General features: G+C 39.2%; 1 protein-coding gene across 2 annotated transcripts in view; it reads right to left on the minus strand.

The window, feature by feature from the left end:
* Positions 1-3322: 3322 nt before the first annotated feature.
* The window catches only part of DPY19L3 (dpy-19 like C-mannosyltransferase 3), a 34857-nt gene continuing 16401 nt past the window's right edge, over positions 3323-21778 (minus strand). For both annotated transcript variants that reach the window (XM_058846113.1, XM_058846112.1), the window contains 9 exons: positions 21692-21765; positions 21290-21448; positions 19692-19814; positions 19230-19341; positions 18648-18704; positions 14360-14442; positions 7686-7818; positions 6888-7046; positions 3323-6264 (listed from right to left, as the gene is read on the minus strand). In XM_058846113.1, coding sequence (XP_058702096.1) covers positions 6103-6264; positions 6888-7046; positions 7686-7818; positions 14360-14442; positions 18648-18704; positions 19230-19341; positions 19692-19814; positions 21290-21448; positions 21692-21765 — 1062 coding nt within the window. In that variant the 3' untranslated portion in view covers positions 3323-6102. The remainder of the gene's footprint in view (positions 6265-6887; positions 7047-7685; positions 7819-14359; positions 14443-18647; positions 18705-19229; positions 19342-19691; positions 19815-21289; positions 21449-21691; positions 21766-21778) is intronic.

Genomic DNA, 21778 nt, shown 5'->3' on the forward strand with positions numbered 1-21778 from the left:
AGGTGTGCTGGAGCTGAGGAAAGCGTGCTGGGCATGCTGTTTCTGGTCCTTTAACAGTTATTTGAAGAAAAAAACACCATGTATTTTTCTCATGTAAATGAAGTCTGTGGTGTATTATATCCCTCTTGTTTCCTGCAGTGGCCAGCGATCACAGTGCAGGTGCCAGTCCAGGGGTACAGGTAAAGGAAAGAAGCAGAAGGATGAATCGGAACTTCACTTATGCTGTGATTAAATCCCTTTATGCTGCCATACAAGGGCAGAAACTGGATTTAGGTGTAACACATGAACCCAGGTGCTTACAACTACGTAATTTTCCTAAGGAAAAGGCCAGGTGTTCTGGCTACATGCCTCAAAAGGGGCTGGTCAGGAATTTCGGTAGCAAACACCACAGTTCACCACAATCTCTCATTCCTAATGAGCTGCTAAACTGAGCCTAAACCAGCCTGAACTGTGCCATTTGCATCTACAACTCTGTCCCTCATGTTTTGTTAAATCTCATTTGATAGAAGCATTGTAGGACATACCTGGGGACAGAGAAACACAGGGAAAAACTAACAGCAGTAGCAGCGGGTGGAATATTATGGTCTAAATTAATCAGTCCCTTTTTCAAACCATTTAATGTCCAGCTACTATGCTGGATTTTTCTTGAACTTGACAATATTTGGAAGAGAGAAGGTGCCACTAAATTAATTTTTTTTTAAATTGAGATCACTTGTACAGATAAATGGAGTACAGTGCAGCAAGCCCAAAATCTTAAGCTGTGCTGTTTCTTCTATGTATCATATGTAAATTATACTATGGTATGTAAACTATATGTAATATGTACATTATAGATTATGAGCTGATAATATGAATATATCCTAGTTTCTAATAATTTGTTTCATTAAAACAACGCATGAAATAATGTATTGTAACACATTAAAACTGCTTTGCTCACAGTAGCTTGTTTTGGGAGGTCTGGCTTTTATTTTTATACATCTATTAAAATCTGTAAGTAGGTGAGTGCTGTCTGCAGGCCAGCTCAGTTTGCACGCTTCCCAAATGAGAAATATCCACACAGTACCTTGTTCTCATGTGCATTTGTGCCACTCTGGAAATCTTGAGTGCCCCATTAAGCAATGGTTACACATTGCAGGTGGTGAGCATTGTCCTCTGGAAAACCTAAATCCTGTTTTTACTCAGACCCCATGGTTTTGGTTCACAGACAGTACAGTTTGTGATTTCATAATTTTCCTGACACTTTTATTTGCCTGGGAGGAAACCCTGGCTGAAACATCCTTGCAGTGTTCAGCAGGCCAGCGTGCCAGCTCCTGTATTCCATGATCTCACCAGTCACAAACAGGATATGGAAAATGAACTAAATATATATTATGCACAAAAATCTGTTCTTTCCTGAAACAGTAATAATTTTGTCTACATACCTTGTGTTCTTCCCATACCTATGGACATGCTGTTGCTTTGGCTGGTTTTAATGTAATTAAGCCTGTACGCTCCTTGGGGCCAATGCTGTCTTTATTTGCTTGTCAAGTGTCCTGCCTGTCTCAGGCACCAGATGAATAATAAACCAGCCTTCTGTCTCGGGTGTCTCTGCCTTGTTTGTGTTTAAGGATAACTGAAGGGTGGACTCTGTTGAATTATTTCTCAGTTTTGCTCAGATCCTTCCACGGATGTGAGTCATGGGTGCTGTGCTGCCTGAAAAGCTTCTGCTGGTGGGCTCAGGATCCAGTCACCCACCCAGAGAACACTTCTAGACCTTGTCAGAGCTCTTCCTCCACCCCTGAGGAACTGGACTGGTCCCTGGGTGAGACAGACAACAAGCACAAGTAGTGCCCAGGAACCCTGTGGGTGGCAAGCAATGGGTCACACAGAGCAGCCACACAGAACAGAAGGGCAGGAAACATTTCCAAACTGCTCTAGGAGCTTGTGTAGATAAAATCTCAGTAATGGGACACACTCATTTGCAGCTGCCAAGCCCTATTAAAGCCTACTCTTCCTCTTTCCAGAGATTACTAATTAGTTCACTTAATTTATCTGTTTTAATTTGCATGCTGCTCTTTTAATTACTGTGCAATTGCTGAAATCATATCCTCACTTTTTCTGCATTTGCACAGGAACAAATATTTCAGTGCCTCTACAGAAAGGCTTATCCCATCACTGCCATGGCTCCCAGGGAGAACAGCTGGCTTTCCATAGAAAGCTGTGCCATGGGTCAGGGGGGAAGGAAAAACACTGAATAAAATACCCTGTTGGGTCCCTAGGTAGTGGGATTTTCAGTAATCTAGTACTTTTATTAATCTTCTTCTACGTTCTTTACAGACTTTAAACATATAGTAAGAACATTTTATTTAGCATAAAATGTTTGTAAAGGTCTGGAATTTAAATAATCATGTGGATATTAGTATTTAATCTGGCTGCCTGTCAACTACATTAATCTTTGCAGTCTTCCCCTGTTAAAATGACATTCCAAATACATAACACAGAGCCAAGCCATAGGAAAGCTGATTGTCCTTAGGTCTGACCTACTGACCAGCAGGTTTAGGAGGGAAAACAGGACTGTAAAGAAGCAGGATTAGGTGGGAAGAAGAAAGTTGAGCATTTTCTTAATTACAAGAATGCTAAAACCCATGGCCATCTCCTGGGGATTGAAAGGAGGTGATTCCCTGGAGCCCAGAACCTCCTCTATGCAAAAACACCACGTGTTTTACATCCCATCAATTACACTGATCCCTAATTAATGCTGGTGACCAACTCCCCCGAGCCCCCTTTAGACCAGTCCTACATGGGGGCAGTTTTATCTCCAGCTCTGCACATCCTGCAGCTCTTGCCACAAGAGTCACATCAGGACACCCTACTGCACATACAGCCCTTGAAATGTGCTTCTTTGCTCCCCAAGAATGCACCTTTCTGTTCATTAAAAATACTAAACTTGAGCTACAATGTGGAAACAAGCAGGTCAAAGCATTTAATATATGATTATATATATATATTATACACTTAATAAATAAAAAAAAAATAATTTAAATTGATATACTGCCTCAGTCTGCTGGCTTTATTGTAGTTGACATGCACAGGGTGATGACTGGTAAAAATCATAGCTGGTACCTTTAGCTTCTAACAAAGGAAGCCCAATGATCTGTTAAAACACAGAAGTGATGCCAAAAAAGTCAGTGCTACACACAATACAATGAGCTTGAGAAGCCAAAAAATACTGAGTAAAAATATTTTGCTTTCCTCCTATATGGACTGAAACAAAGCTGAATTCCCTAACCAGGTCCTTCTCAACCCATCCCAATGTATAAAAAAGCAAAAAAAGTGACTTTGAAATTACACAATTTATTTAGTATACAATAGTCATTACATCATTTTACAACAACATATTATAAAATAACTATGTTAGATCCCACCAGCAGAACACTGAAACAAGAAATGAAAATACACTTACGGCTTTTCTCAAAGGCTTTTCTCTCTTAAAAAAAGTCCTGACTCCTTGATAGCATTTTGTCTGCAATCTAAAAAAAAAAAAGCCATTTATACCACAATCCCACTGATCACATGCAGCACAAAGTCCTTGTGGCCACCAAGGAGCACAGGAGGAGCCCTGTCCCTGCCCTTCCCACTGCTGGTTACCAGGGAGAGTCGGTGTCTCAGGAATGGGAGGTGCAGCCCTTCTCCCCCAGCCCCTCTCAGGCCTTGTTTCAAACAGGGGCAGGGGGGAGCTGCTCCCTCTGAGCTGGGAACTGCTCGTGCCTCTAAGCACGTGGATTTACTGTTTGAAGCAGGCTGGTGTCTGAATGCTGCACTGCAGTCCCTGGAATATCCCTTAGTGTTAAACTTTTCTGATAATCTCTCACAATACATCTTTCTGTTTAAAAAAAAACCCAAACAAACCAGTTTGCACTTGGCAGTTTCTGTGAAAAGGTTAAATTTCTCCTTTGGCAATATAAGAGACTGCATTTTTTAATTAAGTCTGTGTAAAAATAATTACTATTCCAGTCAGGATTTCTTAGTCTCAGCTGTTACCTGTAAGTAAATTCTGAAGACAACAGGCTACCTGTGGGCTTAGGAATCCCTCCCCTGCAACAAAGGAAAGTTACTCCACCTTTCCAGAAAGATCCAATTGCATTCTAGAACAAGCCATACAGCCCAGACATCTTTTACCTTTTGTGTGCTTGTTTTCAATTACTGAAGGCACTCACTGAGGGATTCACTGACCCAGGCTTGCAGCAAGAACCACCATGCATCATTACAGGCCTAATTAAAGTTTTAATACTGATTAAAATGTTTTATTATTGTATTATGTTAAACTGCAGTGGTCTCCAACCTCATTAAAGGATACAGGCTAGGAATTACTCAGGAGTTTCAGCTGCTCAGTGTAACAACCCAGCTCCTGTCAGCGTGTGATTTAACACAGCCCAGCTACAGCACAGCCTTCTGTGCCAGAGAGAAAGACAGAAGGATGTTGAACATTGTTTAATGAGTATTTACTGAATATAAAACTGTTTGAGCATGTGACATAGCCATCTCCATCTCTTCGGTGATTTACCTCGGTACAACTGAAAGGGAGAACACTTAAATCATTTGGAATTGGAGCCAGCTCAGTTGTGACAGTTAATCGCATTACACATCTTGATTAAATTAAATATGGAGTTTGCTATCTGCAGCACTTTAAGTTTCCCATCATTAGAAATTAATTGCAGTAGGTAATTATTGTAACTGAGTTATTTGCATAGGCCACAAACACTCTTATAGGTGTTCAAATGTTAATTCAACCTGGGCCTAGAGGCACTTGATTATTACAATTCTGTTTTTTGTAAGAAACAAATGAGCCTAGTGGATGTCTAATTCAAGATGGAGAGTACTGTGAGGCTTCCAAATTTGATTTCTGATTTCAATCTAAACCCAAAGCACTGCTAAAAACACAGCAAAAGCCATGTGGTACCTTCATAACATTTAGAAATCCAATACAAATCACAAAGTTCAGGCTGGTAAAAAGACAAAGGGTACAAACATCACAAAATTCTCAGCATTGAGGCCTGACTTCACCTAATCTTTCATGTAATTTTAAAATCCTGGTAGTCTCTGTTTTAGGCTAAAGAACAAGGACACAATGATTTTGTGCTAGAATATAGAGCTCTGTGTCTGAAATTATACAAAACAAAGCTCTATGATCTGAATGTATTTGAAATACTGGTTTCCTGCTGATTTAGAGACGAGTTTTTCTTTTGTCCAATTTTGCTATCCTAGTGGGATTCACACAAGGAGAAAAAGGATCCCCTGTAGTTCAGACAGTATATACAGAAAGTGTTCTGAGAATCCAAACTGAGAAATTCAGATTTTTGTTTGTTCTGAGCATTTTACAAGGATACAAACATGCAACATGTATCAAGCATGCTCCAGCCTTTTTTCTCACTAAAAATATGTAACACTCCATCATTAAACACTATGTTATAAACCAGTTTGTTTCTGATCACTAAAAATGCTGGACCAAAGATTAAAGTTTTTTCAAAATTGTTTGCTTAATCCGCACTCACTGATTCTGCAATCACACTCACAGGACTGGAAACTCATATCCACATACATTCCCAAAGAATTCAAAAAAGAGGCACTGAAAGAGCACAAGGATCTGTCAAAAAGGATCAGACTGTAAGACGAAACTTCATTTTGTGACTATTTTTAGGATTCACAAAGGCAATGCTTACTCAGGGCAGGAGCAGCATGGGCTGCTTTCACTGAATTTCTACCATTTGAGAGGAAAATCTGAACTGCTGAGCAGATTCGCAGGCTGGCACTTGGCAGTGCTCCCACAGGCTGCTGCCTTTGTCTTCCAAACAGTTGAAACTGGAAAACAATTACAACCTAAATATTCTGAGGGTCAGAATTTATAATCAAAATGGTCCCTGCTAGCATTTATTTATGAAAATTTTGGTAACATCAATAATGTTATCAAAATTAAACTGTCTAAAAAAAAGAATCACAGTAATTAAACAGGAAATCATCGGTGTAAAATGTCTTAAAAATATAACCTGTTTGTAAACTTCATCTGCATTTCCTAATGTGGGTCCTAGCAGTGGAATACTGAACTTGAAGTCACGGTTGGAAATGTTATTTATGCTTGGCAAGTTTGTAAACATGGAATGTTTTGTTTTGAAACACCCTAGTGAAGTGCATGGTGTAAGAAGGAAGGTTTTTTTTAATTTCCTCACAGAAGCGAGGATACAACGAAGGTTTCAAATCAGGTTCATTCTCTCCCAAGCCATCCATGATCTGCAATGAAATGGAACAGATGTGTGAGATTTCTTTAGCCAATTCAATTTAGCTATAGGCAATAACAAGTTCCTAACAACCTCCACAATACATTCGCTGGGTCAGGCTGGCCAGGTTTGTTCACAGTATGAAACAAGGGGAAGGAAAAAACAGCTTTAAACCAGTAAGACTTAGAATATTGTCTCTAAATGGATAAAACTGCTTTGTCAGAGGTCCCTGTCTGCTTGGGCTTGTGCAGCCTGCTCTGGCTCCACCTCAGCCCCAGAAATACCTGAGAACTCCCCTGACACAGAGTGGTAACAGAACCACACTGTGCCTGTGGGAACTGAAGCACTGAAGTGATTTATATTGGGGAGGGAACTCTGCTTGTGCACTCCTAACCTGGAGCTTGTCAGGAAGTGCTTACTTATCCTGCCCAGGCTGAAATTCCCCCTTTTTTGTTCTCAAATACCCTTAAAAGCAAGCCGTGTTAATTTGGCCATTTTGAGAATGTCTAAAGGCTGCGGTAGGTTTTCCTTCCCACAGTGCAAATACGCTGAGCTACCTCAGATCTCACTAACTGGGTTTCAGAGCAAAGTCAAGCAAAATGTATTTTATTTTTTGATCTTGTCTGTAACACTCACGTGGCCATTGGCTACATCCAGCAGGTCTCGCAGGCGGCAGCCCCTGCTGTGCCTCCTCTCATAGCAAATGCTGTCCTCCAGGATCACGTAGTCCGTGCCAAAGGAGCGCAGGATTCCGTACACGTCACCAGGAGATCGCTTAGCATAGATCTGGTAAATCTGGAGAACAAGGAAACTGAGCTCCAACACACACCACATCAGCACTCACTATTGCTTTGTTTGCTCTGTCATGACTCCTCTATCTTGAGACAAACAAAGAACTGAGCCTGAGAAACCATGTGAATCAAATATTACAGAAACAATCTATAAATGCTTTATTCAATAGCCACATGGATATGTGTGTTATGGTGAGGATGCTGCTGGCTACACAACACTGGATGGTGCTGTCAGGCTTTGAGAATATCTCAAGCCCAGAGAAGGGTAGGTGGAAACAGTCTCCCCAGCTCCGTGTGCAGTTTCCCAGGGCTCTGTATCAAATGCTGTGTGCTGTTATGGGAACTGAAGGGAGTATCAGGGAATGCTCCGTGTGGGTTTAACAGCCCAAGTGGGCACCAGGATCTACTGATGCCACAGTAGCCAAACCAGTGCCCTTGGGACTAGCTGGGTACCAAGGCACAGAGCTGCTCACTCACCAGCTGCCAGAAGTGAGTCAGGAGATCCCAAAGCACTTAAATCCTGCGCCTGTGCCTGACAATAAGTTACTCCATAAGTAAAGCACATGATGCCTTTTGCAGTGTTTGCTGGAGTAGAGTCAGTGACATGGGCAAGGATTACTTTAAAAAATCAGAAATCTCTTACCTGCTTTGTTCTCTCTCTCAGGTTCTTATCCTCATAGTGGGGATGGTTGGTTAAGGTCCGTCCAGTGCACAGTTTGACTCCTGCCAACAGCTGCATGCTCCCAGCAAACACTGCTGTGTTTGGAGTGTTTGACCTAAACAAATGTTGATAAGTCTGAGGAAGTCTCTGCAGGGGCATTTTTGCAATGCTTGTGACAGATCAGAAGGAAAAAAAAGACTGCAAAAGTATTTTTCTGCTTCTCCTCTATTCAGGGAGAAAACTGTTCAAGCAACTGTGTTTTCTTCAAATGCCAGTGGATAAATTATGATTATACTCAACTGCAAATAAAAAATTTACTAAGCACTATGAGGAAATCTAAGGAAAACATGATCCTGACAATTTCAAACTATTTCTATATTTTATATACTTCTCAGGTTCATAAAGCCTCTGAATATTTATAGGTTTCTATATTCTAATTCTTTTAAAATTTCAAGGAACTTATTGTGACTTAGGTTTGTGTCTGATATATGTAAGGTACTTTATATAAAATGAATTATTTAATCTGAATGGTAAAACTTTCTGCTCCTGTCCTGGCATTCACCATTTACTTGGAATGAAAACTTTGTTCCATGAGACATTCATCTTCCTATTCTGACAACAGTGGGAGAGAAACTATGAAAAGAGACACCCCAGTTGTAAAAAGCTGGGGCAGGGAGATGCAGAAGATGCCAGAATAATGCTGTCACTTATTGTTACTGTAACCTTAGAAATTCCACAAAGCAATCCTGTTACCTCAGGATCACTCAAATACCAATAATGAAAATTTTTTTTTGCTCATCTTCTTCCCAACAAGCTTACAGTCTAAGATATTTGCAAAGACACAACAGAAGAGCAGAGCAAAAAGAAAGAGTAAAAATGCCAGGCAATGAATACCCCCATCATCAGGCTAATTGAAACTGGCTGTATTTTGCTGAAGTGTTTTCTAATGCTTAGTAGGCACATAACCATGGAAGGGTCTGTGAAGACTAAACCAAGAGAAAGCAGCACACATGAAATCAACTAAAATGAAATTCGAATGTGAACAGGTGCCTAACATCCCCTTGCATGCACTAAAGTAAGTACTACAGTAACTGTGACACTTAGGGGTGCACTTTAGGGAGCCTTTGGAAACTGCAGCTATACACTCAGCCATCTTTAAGCTCCATGATCAGCTTTGAAATGTTGAGAGACAAGTATTAACTTTTACTATCGCCTTTCAAGAGATTATGCTTAGCAAATGAATTAATAATTACAAACCTTTCCTAAGAAATCTTGCACTGGTACATTAATCTCATCTAGGAAGGCCAGGGATAGTGTTTTTAATAGGCCAGTTTAACTTTACTGATAGACTAGTCCTTCAGCACTTTATAAAACCAGTTTTCATTTTCAAGTCTGAAAATATTTAATCTCCTAAGAAATTATTTATTACTTAAAATATTCAAAGCCACAAGTGTCCTGAAGTACATGTTCCATTGCAAGAAATTAATTCCTGTTGGAATTTAGGACTATGCAAATGGAATGGCCCTGACAGGCTGTCAGCCAGGACTCATCGCTGGAGCTGTGGGAAAGCACAAGTCTGTAGGACTAAGCTGCAAAGGACATGGGCTGGACTCACAGAGGGGAGAGCTTAGACACCCAAATAAAAATGATGATTCTTAAAGCATCTTCAACATATTTCTGTGTTTATGCCTGGGACAGGCAACTTCTAATGTGACAAGTAGGTTTCTGTGCTTGTTCAAGATTAGTTCAAATTTTAAAACCTGACTGGCCTTACCAAGGCAACCCTGCTCTTCTGATAGCAGATTTGCATTATAATGGGCTCTGTAGCAGACTCCAACTTACTTAAACCCACTCACACAGCCCCTCCCAGCAAGTACCAAAGGCAAAACCACAAGAAAAAAAGCAAAACAAAAAAGCCAAACCAGCCTGCAGGCTCTTTTCTTTAAAAATTAAGCTAAATGAAATGGTGATAGTGTCCTTTATTAATAATCTACTGGTAAAAATGCTTGTCAAAAATGTAGAATCACAGAATACACTGAGTTGGAAGGGGCTCACAGAGCTCATCCAGTCCAGCCTCTGTCCCTGCAGACCCCCCAGCAATCCCCCTGTGCATCCCTGGAGTGCTGTCCAAAGGCTCCTGGAGCTCTGGCAGCCTCCTGCCCATCCCTGGAGAGCCTGGGCAGTGCCAGCACCTCTGGGGGAAGCTGAACCTTCCTGATCTCCAGCCTGAGCCTGCTCCATTCGCAGGGAACAGAGATTGGAGCTGGGCCCCCAGTGAATCTCCCCTCAGGAAATGGATCATGCAGAAGATTCAGGATTCCCTTTCCAAAAGCATTCACTCCTGCCCAGAAGGGGTGAAATACATTTCAAAAAATGAGTTACATTTTTTACCAGACAGAGCTTTGCCAGCACTTCCTGCTCTCCCCATCCCTTGAAGACAATCTAGTGACCCTTGCTTGCTTTTCAAAAAACTGCCTTATGTGCTTTGGTACAGGGTGGAGTCTAAAATCTGGTGTTTCAGGTAAAGGCAGATGTTTCCCCGAGATTTACAGGTTTGAAGTCCTAGAAAATGATACTCCTTCAGACACATCACTATGTCCATAGTTTAGTGGCCAGCTCACATGTTCCCAGACCAGCTACTCTTTCCCTGTGCTGCACTGGCAGTAGGAGCACAAGTGCTGGATTTCAGTGCCCCAAGAGCTGGGAGGTGACACTGGGAGGTGACACTGGGAGGTGACACAGAGCCCCAGTGTCTGCCCTCTCCAGTTCCCTCCCCAGAGCTCCTGCAGGTGCCACTGCTGAGTGCTGGGGACACCTGAGCACAGAGGGGCACTCCCAGGGCCAGGGGTGCTCCTGCCTGTGCCAGGCATCACCCCCCGTGCTGCAAACCCCCAATGACACTTCTCTATCACACAAAAACCGAGCTGTTTTTACATCTGTCTGAGCAAATGATGTATAAAATGAAAGGATAATTTCTTTTTATAGCTCTCTGCCAAGCTCCATGCCACACTGCCCAACCTGCAAACAATTTATTCTCTAGGAAATGTCACTAAATAATGACAAGGACTTACAGGTCAAACTGATTTACATTATATAATTTAAATGTCATTCCAAGAAGACCTGATGGCATTTTGAACAAATAATCTCATTTATTTTTGAAGCTCTAAGCTTTCAACAAGTTAATTACAGCTGAGCTAATGGGTAAACTAAGCACTATATTACAGTGTAGGAACCTTTTCTTTACCTTACACTTAAGGATTTAGAGAATTATATAAATACTAAAGAATAACTCATTAAAAATAAAAGGGTTTTACAGGAAGTACTTGCACGAACTCTGAAAGTAGTAGTAATTCTTTTGAACTGCTAAAGAATTATTACAAGCTGGTTTTAGGAAGCACTAAGGAAGAAATGGCCAGCATTGCAATTACAGGTTACATCATTAGAAATAGCATGGCTATTTCTAGTAAAAGTCCTCCAGAGCTGAACCCTGTAGTTGGCTTTCAAAGCCGTAAAATCTGACAAGTCTCAGATTATTCCTTTACTAGTGCCTGAGTATGGTACGAATCAACAAAGTGAAAGGATTTGAGAAAAGGAGATTCTAAGAATATGCCATGATAGATTTTTTTTTCCTTTAAAAGAAAATCTTTTTATTTGCAGAATGCAATATTAAAATATCACAGATTTAGCTGCAGATGATAGGCAGTAAAGCATATTTGGTTACACTGTCATGGTTCTTTTTTTTCCCTCTGGTTTGGAAAGACCGAAAATTGCAAAAATGGAAAATGACAGCCACAAAGAAAGAACAACAAGATGCGTTTTTGTGAGTCCCAGCTTCAATTTTATGCATGCAGATAATGCTCACATAAATGAGTGCACCTACACATGGTTGGTATAAACCTACTTCTCAGGCACTTGCAAGTTCATGCCTGAAATTTACTCACATGTCTGTCCAACAAAAGCCCAAAAATTTAAGAACAGTAATTTACAAAAAAATAAGTGTAATATTGCCTTTAAAGTCTGGAACATGTGTTGTTTTCAGTGTGATTACATTTGAAAATCAGGAATGTAAGTAATAAACTTTAAAGCTGGCTTGAAATGAAAATATAGCCATTAATATAAATCAGTATAAATTACTAAAGAAAGAACCACCATTGAAACATGGGTGTTTAATTTGCATAACCTTAGGAGCTTTTTGGAAATTTGTGGGGTTTCTACAAATATGCAAATTTGCCTGCTTGTCCCCACACCTGGTTCAGGTACAGTTGGCATCCAACAATGCTCTGCTGAATCTCAGTCTCAGTTAACTTTTCCATTGTTTTGGCTGTTGCCCAAGATTTCTAAGAACTTTTTCTGTGAGTTTTAGCAACTGCTATTGAAATATTCCACAACTGTAGGCAGATTTCCCCTTTAAAGGCAGAAGACATTGCTTCTTTAACACTTACCAGGAGCAAACAGAGTAGGGAAGTTCACGCTATTGATTTGCTCATTCTACTGATATTCTTCCCCATCTCTCAAATGAGCATGTTGTTCCTGTTGTCTTAGGGAGAAAGACCAAAACTAAGAATTTTAATGTACCTCCCAGCTGGGAACAGAGCTGTGAACTATCCCTGGAGTATTGGATTCTTGACTTTTTGTTGAAAAAAAGTTAAGAAAATGAGACGGTGGGTAGGAAAAAAAGCAGAAGACTGGGATATGCAAGATCATTATGCAAAAAAATTGCGCTCTGCAATTGTACAGATACAAACCAGTAGATCTTCCTGAAAATGCTATGGCAATTTTAGTGAGGGGAAGAGTAAGAAATGCATCTGCAGACACTTCACAGGGGACAGACTAATAGTTGGTCATTATTCAGATTGTATATTTGGACAAGTTAATATGCATTTGGAGTTAAGTGGACAGAAGGGTTTTCTTGTTGTGGAGAGACTGCAAGACAGATGAGTTCTTCCTAATTCACTGCTATACATGACAAATTAGAGCTTTTCATACTGAGTTTTAATAATGAATGATTAGTTCCTGACACCAGCCTTGACAGGTCATTAACTACAGCACAACTATCAAGTGTTAGTATAGCAAAAGTGTTCCCTTACACATCAAACTTAAGAAAATCTGTCCCACTTTGAGAAACTTACCATAAATTTTGTTGACTGGTATTTAAAGCATAGATAATTAACTCTTCTTCACATGAATAATATTTCTAAATACAATAAATTCTAAGTAAAAAAATGCCCCTCTGTAATTGTCTGTCATGACTTGGAATGAAGAGATGACAAGCACCAGTTTAGCATTCTCAGCACTAAGAACACATGAAAAATTACTCTCATTGGAGCCAGTCAAATCCAGTTCATGGCTGGGAATAACTCCACATGCATATTTTATGTATAAATCTATATATAACTCTATATATTGCACACAGGAGACCTGAACTATCAGACATTTACCATCTTTTAATAAAACAGTAGTGCTAAATGGAACTGGCTGGTAAACATTAGTCACAAAAACATGTCAATAAGGCTGCAAAGATTCTAAATGATGGAAAAAATCATGGCCTGCTTTCAAAATAAGTCATTGAAGGCTTGTAATATATTTTACTCCTAAATTACTCCTTCTAGTTTATGGATTAAAGAAATACAACATTATGGAGTGTAAATATGTTGCTATGGGGAGAACAGCCTGGGTGACTGGTTTCACTGAAGTTCATTGCATATGAAGGAAATACTCCAAGGAAATACTTCAAACAGTTCAATATTTAATGTGGTATATTCAGATTTACTTTCAGAATGTTTTCCTCTGTAACATGAAACCAATTTTCTTTTTTTAAAATCATTGCTGGAGTTGCAAATGAATACAAGTCCCAGGAATCTCCCTGTTCAGAAACTTAACCTGAAAGTTTTTAGTGGTTACTCTATGTTAATAGAGAATGTACCCCTTCAGTCCACAGCCCTCCAGACAACATCCTACCTGGCCTTTTTTCTCAGCATCTTCTATATGCAGTATTCCAAACTGTTTCCACCTAAAAAATACCTTCCTATGCTCTGTGAGAAAGCAGAAGTGATGAGGTGGGGTTGGGATGATTGACTCACTCCCCTCAAAGACTGCACCTATGCTTAGACAAGTTCAAGTTCAATTAAAAATATTTTGCTTACAGTTTGGAACACATGTTGGGATTAATTCTAAGAAGCAGAAACAACTTAGATTGTTTTAAAGTCCAGCAAACAGACTGCAGAGTATGAATCTTCCAGCACTACATCCAAGCTTTATAACATTATGGAGCTGAGAAGTACATAGGTTGGGCGGGGGAATAAAATGATTTCACTGCAGGGGTCTATTAATGTAGAGAAGTAGCTAAAATATGATGAAAGAAGCCTGACACCTCCAAATTTACCTCTTTTGGCTGGGAAATCTGTGTCCTTATGAGAGCAAAGGGATCAGCTGGTTCCCTGATGCACATGGAACACAGCAGTGATACTGAACACAAGCACAAAGCTGCTCTCCACAGCTGCTCATACCCAACCTCCTGATAACCCACCCACCCTAACCATCCTCACAGGTCACCAGAGTTCACTGCTGAGCTGTGACAAATAAGGAGAACACTATAACTAAGAACATTAGATCTACGCAAATAGCATTTAACTGAAATAGAGAAAAAATCCTCTTACTTAATCCAGTTCATCAGCTCCACTGTGTCTGGGTCATAGAATTCTCTCAGCTCTGATAGTTCATCCATTATTCCTGGCCAGAACTAAAATGGAAACAAAATAGAACAACCTGAAGACAGAATGAACAAAACAAGTTCTGGATGCTGAAATGTATTACTTCCTCTTAGCTGGCAAATAATCTTGTCCAGCTCATGGGTAAATTGCAAGACACAAATATATCTACCTACCCCTCCTAGGAAGGAGAGGTGACTGTCACTGCAGGATGAATGTACAGTTTCAGAGCTTGAGATCTGCAGCTCCTGCCACATGACCAGCAGGACCAGAACTGCCCATTACCAATGATGACAAGAGAAGGAAAGGCCCCAGGAATTAACATTCAGTTTGGAAAGGAAATACAAAATGAAATAAAAAAAGGTAGGAAATCTGTAGCAGAAGTAAAGGTTATTAGAAGTGCTGTGGATTCTATTAATGGTATTTCAGAAGTTTGCATTAGGAGAGAGCCACTGAAGGCAAAAAGAAAACTGTGATTGAATGACAACAACCCATTGACCATCGGGGGAAAGCATTTCAAAAATTACTAAAAACAAAGAATACCTAAATCAAATCTGGAGGAGAGAAAAAAAGGATTGAAACTGATCCTGAAAAGCTAAACCCTCCTGTCCAAAAAGCTAAGGGAACAATGATTTATTAAGGGTTTATTGTTTAAGCCAGTGAATATTCCAGGGCAGGAGGGAACAATTAAGGAAGATAATGACAATGCTAATGACAGATTGCTGTGCATCAGTCTTTACTACAGAGGATGTTACAGTGAAACCTATTCCAAACCTGCTTTCTTTAGATAATAATGACTGCTGGTTTGAAAACTGAAACACTACAGAAAAAGGCTAAGAAAACCTACCTGATAATCTAAAAAGCCATTAATCATCCATTTATATAATGCTCATCCAAGAATTCACAAGCAATTTGAATGTGGTGCTGCTGAGCCCCTTAGCAAACACAGGCATTCCTTCACTGAAACTGTAATTACATGGCAGGACTGGGGGCAGGGGCTGTAACTGGGCCAACAAAGACTCTCACTAGTGTAACTGCTCACTCAAAACACTTGTTCAAGTACTCCTGGCCTCTCCCAGGTGGAGCCATGGCAGCATCACAACCCTGGAGAAGCTTTGGGAAGTACAGCAGTACAACAGATTTATTTCTGCTTTTCAGAATCCCCAGAGATTAGTAAATTCAGCTGTTGTGAAAGGAGATTGTGGAGTCTGATAACGAATAAAAATTTCCTCTCTTCATTACTAAACTGCCCTGGATAGCTACACATTCTGAGAGCTTGGAGTCCTTCAGAGTGGAGACAGGAGGAACAAGCTCTGCTTTGCTTTCCAGGCAGTGAACCCTGCCCTGTAACCTCCTGAGGAAAAGTGACACAGCTCCCTGCTCAGTGCTGGGGTTATTCCATGACATTCACTCTGGAAAGGTTTTTTAAGTCACAGTACTGCAAGTTTGAGTGAGTACAAGCAGTTTCCACTGCAGGAAAATTTTGTCCATGAGGTTTGCTATTACCGAATTGAAAAATTTCCAGGTAGCACTACACTTGATTAGTAGAACCAAGAGAAAACTAAGGTACTTCAGGAGCTCCAAATACAAGAGAATGACAAATAAAAAGTAAAACATATGATAATATGGACCAGTAACACTGACAGAACTTTGTCTTCTAAATCAAGTATATGTCAGATTGAGAAAAAGTCTGGTGACACAGAAGAGGATGAAAGAATAGATGGAGCACATCAGAGATGCAACAAACTGCTCGGAAGAGTGAGGGAAATGTGAAAGAAGTTTCCAACTTGTAACAGTGCTTGTCTCTGGGGTCAGAGTCTTCAGGAAAAGAAACCAGTTGTTTGTCAAGTGGCTTAAATTAGCCCAGAATCAGTAGAGCCAAAGACTGCTCAGACCATGGGAATATGTTGCAATATGGGCTGTAAATGTCCATGTCTGGAGCAAAAGGACTTGGCCATGATGAAGATGAAAATGCAGCTGGAGAAATAACAGGAACAGAGTTTACTATTAGAGAGAAATCAAGATTATTTGGCAGTCCTTGGAATTAGAATGCTCAAACTCAGGAGCTCACCTTAAGTACCAACAATTTACTCAGGAATTATTGACATGCAAACCCAAATTGATGAGCATTATTGTGAAGTTGCAATGAATGCAGATAAAGGTGAAATCTACCTACAAAATGTAGGAAGTGAAACATAAATACTACTTGGTACTGCTTTATATATGTGCAGTGTTACCTGCAGCACAGCAAAAGTAGGCATGGAAATACTTCAGCATTTTCACTTTATCTGAAAGATGTTTGCACTGTAATAATATAAACAGGAGTACAGATGTCTTACAGGTCTCAAAACATCCTGTACCTGAAATCTGAAAGAAACCCAGCATTGTAGCTGCATCTGCATCTCAATAAATTATTGTTCAAGTGATGTATTTGGGGCTGTAGTAACCACATGCTTCAAAAGAGGCTTTCATTAGCTTATTCAGGATTAAGTTAATAATCCCATAAAAATCCTATTTTGAGGAACTGCATTGAAGAATAGTTCTTTTGACAAATGTAACAGATAATGAAACACCAAACTGCCCTCCTACAAATTCAAGAAAACCAGTCCTGATGGCCAATTAACTTTGTGGTGTACAGACAAACTGCCCCTGCAATCTGAGCAGTCAGTGACTGAACAGATAAATTCTTGTCTGGAAAAGAGGAAGGTAAGTAATTCTCTGTTCCAAAAGTCTCCTTCCAGTGTCTGTTTATAAGGTTTTAGAGAGAGAATATAAAACCACACTCTCACAGAAGCAATGGATACTTTCTGGATCTCTCTGTAGGAATTCTTGTCTGACACTGCCAGGGCACCTGAGACAAGAGTCTTGTGGGTCCCTTCCAGCTCAGAATATTCTGTGATTCCCTCAGGCTTCTCATCAACTCTTTCAGCTTTGCAGAAAAGACCCCCACAGAGATCCACTCTTCTGGTAGCTCAACTGCAAGAACTGACTCAGGACAAAAAAAAACACTGCAAGGTGATGAATTTCTCATTCCTACTGAGAAATTTTAAAAATAGTATTTTTAATGTCAATAAAAAATTTTTCCTCTATTTAGAAGAAACACGAAAATGTTGCTTTTCAGGCAGACTGAGCACAACTAATGACTGCTCTAAAGTCCATGGAATCAGTGGTTTCTGTTGACTCCAGAATTGAATCTGACAGGATTTAGGAACTTTACATCTGCTCATGAAGAGTGGGAGGAAAATTATTCCTACTGAACTGTCACATTAGACTATTGGTATGTCATGCTCTTGGTATCCCCCATGTCAAAAGAAACGGCACTGTCATATTCAGAGATGATGAAAATGGTAAATGACTTCCTAACATCCCATCAGTGGACAAAAAAAAGTCCTTTAATAGAACAATAAGACAATTTAAGTGAAAAATAGTATTTTCTTACTTTTTGTTTCAGTTTTAGAGGGGGCAACACAATACTGGAGTCAACTCTATTAGCAGCTTTCTTAACTGCTTCATTACTGCCTTTTGAACTGTAACAATGAAATTAATCTTGTGTTTTTCTGAAGGGAATTATTTAACAGACATATTTTCATCTCAGACTAGTTATTGCAGAAACAAATTCTCCATCAAAGCAGACTGAATTTTTTGTCTTTGTGACTACAGGTTAAAAGAATGGTTTTCCCATTAAATCAGTGTTCTAAATCTCACTGCTATGACAGACTGATAATCTTGTAGATGTTATTGATTTAGGTATGTTTCATGCATTTACATTTAAGTGTTTGACAATAATAATATTCTGTTTCTGGAACAGACAGAAGACAAACCAGGTACTTGACCATTTAGTAATTCTGTACTTTTAAACTTAAAAGGCACAGCAGTAAAGATTACGACTATTTCTGCTCCTAAAAGAAATCATTACACAATGTGATAATCTGCATATTATCCACAATTTAGTTAAAAACAAGAGACAACTCCCATTTCCATAAAATTATCCATTTAAATAACACCTTCTACTTACATGTACAATCAGATAAACATCTGTATCTATGAACAACTCCTCAAGATCAAATAAGCCAAACTGATCCTTCACAGACAATTTCATAGGCACAGCTATCCTACTTCTTAAAATTCAGTTACAATTCTTGTATGTAGTTACTAGTAAGACAACACCCTTCTAGGAGAAAGGAAAAATTTCATGCAACTAAAAAAATGCCAAAACATTGGGAAAAAAAATTCTTACCTTAAATGAAATGTACAGTAATGTAATTATTGGTACAGAATACTTAATCACCTGTGTCTATGAGAAATTGAAAAAAAAAATTGGTTATTTTGATGATACATTTAATATAATTAATTTTTAATGTATTGATATTTGAAATATTTAACATGCAGTGGAATTTAATATATTGGATTTTAATCCCATATTCTGATTTTATTTTCAAGTAAAACCCTAATTACAGACCCATCACAAAAGATGGATTTATATATTTAAATCTGTATTCTACAAGGTAGAAAACACTGTCATTCAATATAATTGACTGCAAAGGTCTTCTCAGACTGCTGATGACTTCTTAATATGGAGACTTTTTCAGTAAAATTGTGGTTATTTTTCATACCCACATCTATATTGCCATCTAGTGTATTCCAATGGAATTGTCCAATATAGAAACCACCAGAAAATCTGCTTTACTTACTGAATTTATACAAAGGTATGGCAGAGATACCTGGTTTGAGAGAACTACAAACAACATTCATCCCTGAGCTTTACCAGGTTTAACCCAATCCAAACCCCAGTGGATGAAATGCTGAGTGCAGTGCTCACCCTCTGGGATGTGTAGAGATGGAGACACTTCAGGACGAGTTTCCAAACCTCCGTACTGCACAGGCCGAAGGATGCAAATACACACATGTGGGATGTCCAGAGGTACTTCATCCTGGAAAAACACAAGCTGTTCATCATCATCTGGAGCTCTGCAAAGCTGCTTGTGAGAGCAGTTAATGTCTAGAGAAATTCTGAAGAGTTTTCTTGGACTTTCAGGCCCCTGAAATAACTGAGTACAGGACTGACACTGCACTTTGCTACACGCTCTTGGGAACGTCTCTGCTCCAAAACTTCCATTCTTTATGGCAGAATTTTGGGAAATGCCTCAGTCTACAAGTAGAAACACACCAGGGAGAGAAAGAAAGTTCATGATCCTATCAGTTTGTGGTCAACATATTTTACACTCTTAAAAAGTATACTCAATCATCTAAACAAGGCCTTAGTAGAATCACAAAAATATACCTCATTGTGCTTAATGCCAGACATCCAAAAAGAACCGTGTGAACTAAGCTGTAGGCAGCATCAGGCTTCAGTGTCACTGTATGTTCTTCCATTTTTGCCTTTAACTGGACTTGATTTGAGCCACTATTTGAAGAATAAAACAGTGTTATATTAAGTTCTGTAACATGTTTCATATAATTATCTGCATTTTAAAAAGCACCAAATCTTTCTGAGGCCAGAAATAACAACCATTGCTGAGCCCACAATATTTGATTTTATCTATGATATAATTTAGCCTAATGCCACCAACTTGATGCAGCATCAGGTATTTCTTTTCATGTGCAGATTTCTGGAAATGCAATGAGTTTAAATGAGCTGGATTAGACTGAGATAAAACTGATTACAGCAAGGCAAGCTTGGTTTCTTTTTTGAAGCAGCTACTTCCATTTTCAGAGGGCTTTTGATGAGAGTGAAGAATTTAACTGTGATTTGTGAGGATGTACTGGTTTATCTGAATGTTACTAAACCTATAGATTGGAAGCAGAGTTAGGGAAAATGAGCCCTGGAAGGAGTGTTTATTTCCTGAGGTGTCTAGTCTTGTGAATGTATGTGGAGGGCCCTCCAAAAAAAGAAGCTGCTTCAGTTTGTGGGGTTTTCCCATTTTTTTCAGGGCAGGGGATGAGATAAATGCACTGAGATTTATGGACATGTTTGGGATTACATCCAGGGTTGCAGAAAATAAGAGCTACAGAATCTTTATTTTTAAAATTGACTGATGGAGAAGTTTTTAAAGAGGCTGGTTAAACAGTATTAAAATTTTTTACAGATGAGTGACATGTGACAATTACTACTATAATATGTAATTGTCATAACATAGTTTTGGAATGTCTTGGATACTCTCCCTTTCTCTTGCTCTCTCTCCTTTTTAATCCAGTCTTCCCTAAAATCTGTGACAGTGACACTAGTCAGGTGACACTCCTTGAATTTTTGATTAATCAAGTTTTAGATGATCCCTTCTATCTTTTGCCCAGGTTGTACATGTAAAACTGAGAGCACTGTAATGAACCACTTTGTTTTGAACAGCAGTTGTATCTGATTTTCTTCTGTGTTCTATAGATACCTCAGAATGCCACAGATCAGCCCTGGGACCTGCCAGCAGAGATGCAGTTACAGCTCCTGCTCCTTCACACAGATCACAAAGCTCAGCACAGACTATTCCTGCTCATTTCTGGGCAGCTTGAGGACAACACGTGGGAAATGTGATTTGGAGTGCTTTGCACGGGGAAAATGGGATGAACTAAAGAAACTAACATAGTTTTAGATAAAGACATCCTTTGTCTGCTTTTCCTCATCCCAAAAAATGCAACCAACATTATACAAACTGCCAAACTTCAACAGCAAAGAACTTGACTAAATCTAGGGAAGGATGTTTCTCTGTTTATATTTTTAGCTTCAACAGGAAGTTCCTTATTCTGTCTAAATTCTCTGTCACACACCCCACTTCTCAGTAGCTTTACAAAGCAATCCTGTATTTGCTGCTGTGTTCACCTCTAAGTTCCTCAGCCAGCTGAAGAAAAGAAAATTGACAAAAATGTAAATTATCTTAAAACTGTATTTACCTGAGGTTTCGAAAGGCAACAATTACAGCTGCTACTGTCAGAAGGAAAAGAACAAATCCATAGACGTAAAAAAGTAATGTACTGGAGAGTCTTGAAAAAGTATTTAAAGGTAGTAACCCAAAGGCTTCTTCACAAAGATACAGGTTAGCATCAAAATCTCTAAAAAAAGAAATAAAGATCTTTGTCCATCATGTATTTCATAACTTGATGTAAAAATGGATCAAAGTTTCCTTTTTTCCCCAAGAAATTATAAAGTTACAGTTGTGCAGATTATTCTTAGGGCAACTATGACATAAACATGAGGTAAAACTCTGAATTACTGCACACATTTGAAATAAGAACAACCCAAAGGCTTCAATTAAACAAGTCAAACAAAAAAGCAAAACTGCAGCTAAATCGTACCTTGTTGCTCCAAATCCAAATTTTGCTTTCAGGAATTTGAATATATGCTCATCTGACTCAAGATTAAGAATTTTCTACAAAGTGGGG

The sequence above is a fragment of the Poecile atricapillus genome, chromosome 10, assembly GCF_030490865.1.
Source record: "Poecile atricapillus isolate bPoeAtr1 chromosome 10, bPoeAtr1.hap1, whole genome shotgun sequence".
NCBI classification, from domain to species: domain Eukaryota; kingdom Metazoa; phylum Chordata; class Aves; order Passeriformes; family Paridae; genus Poecile; species Poecile atricapillus.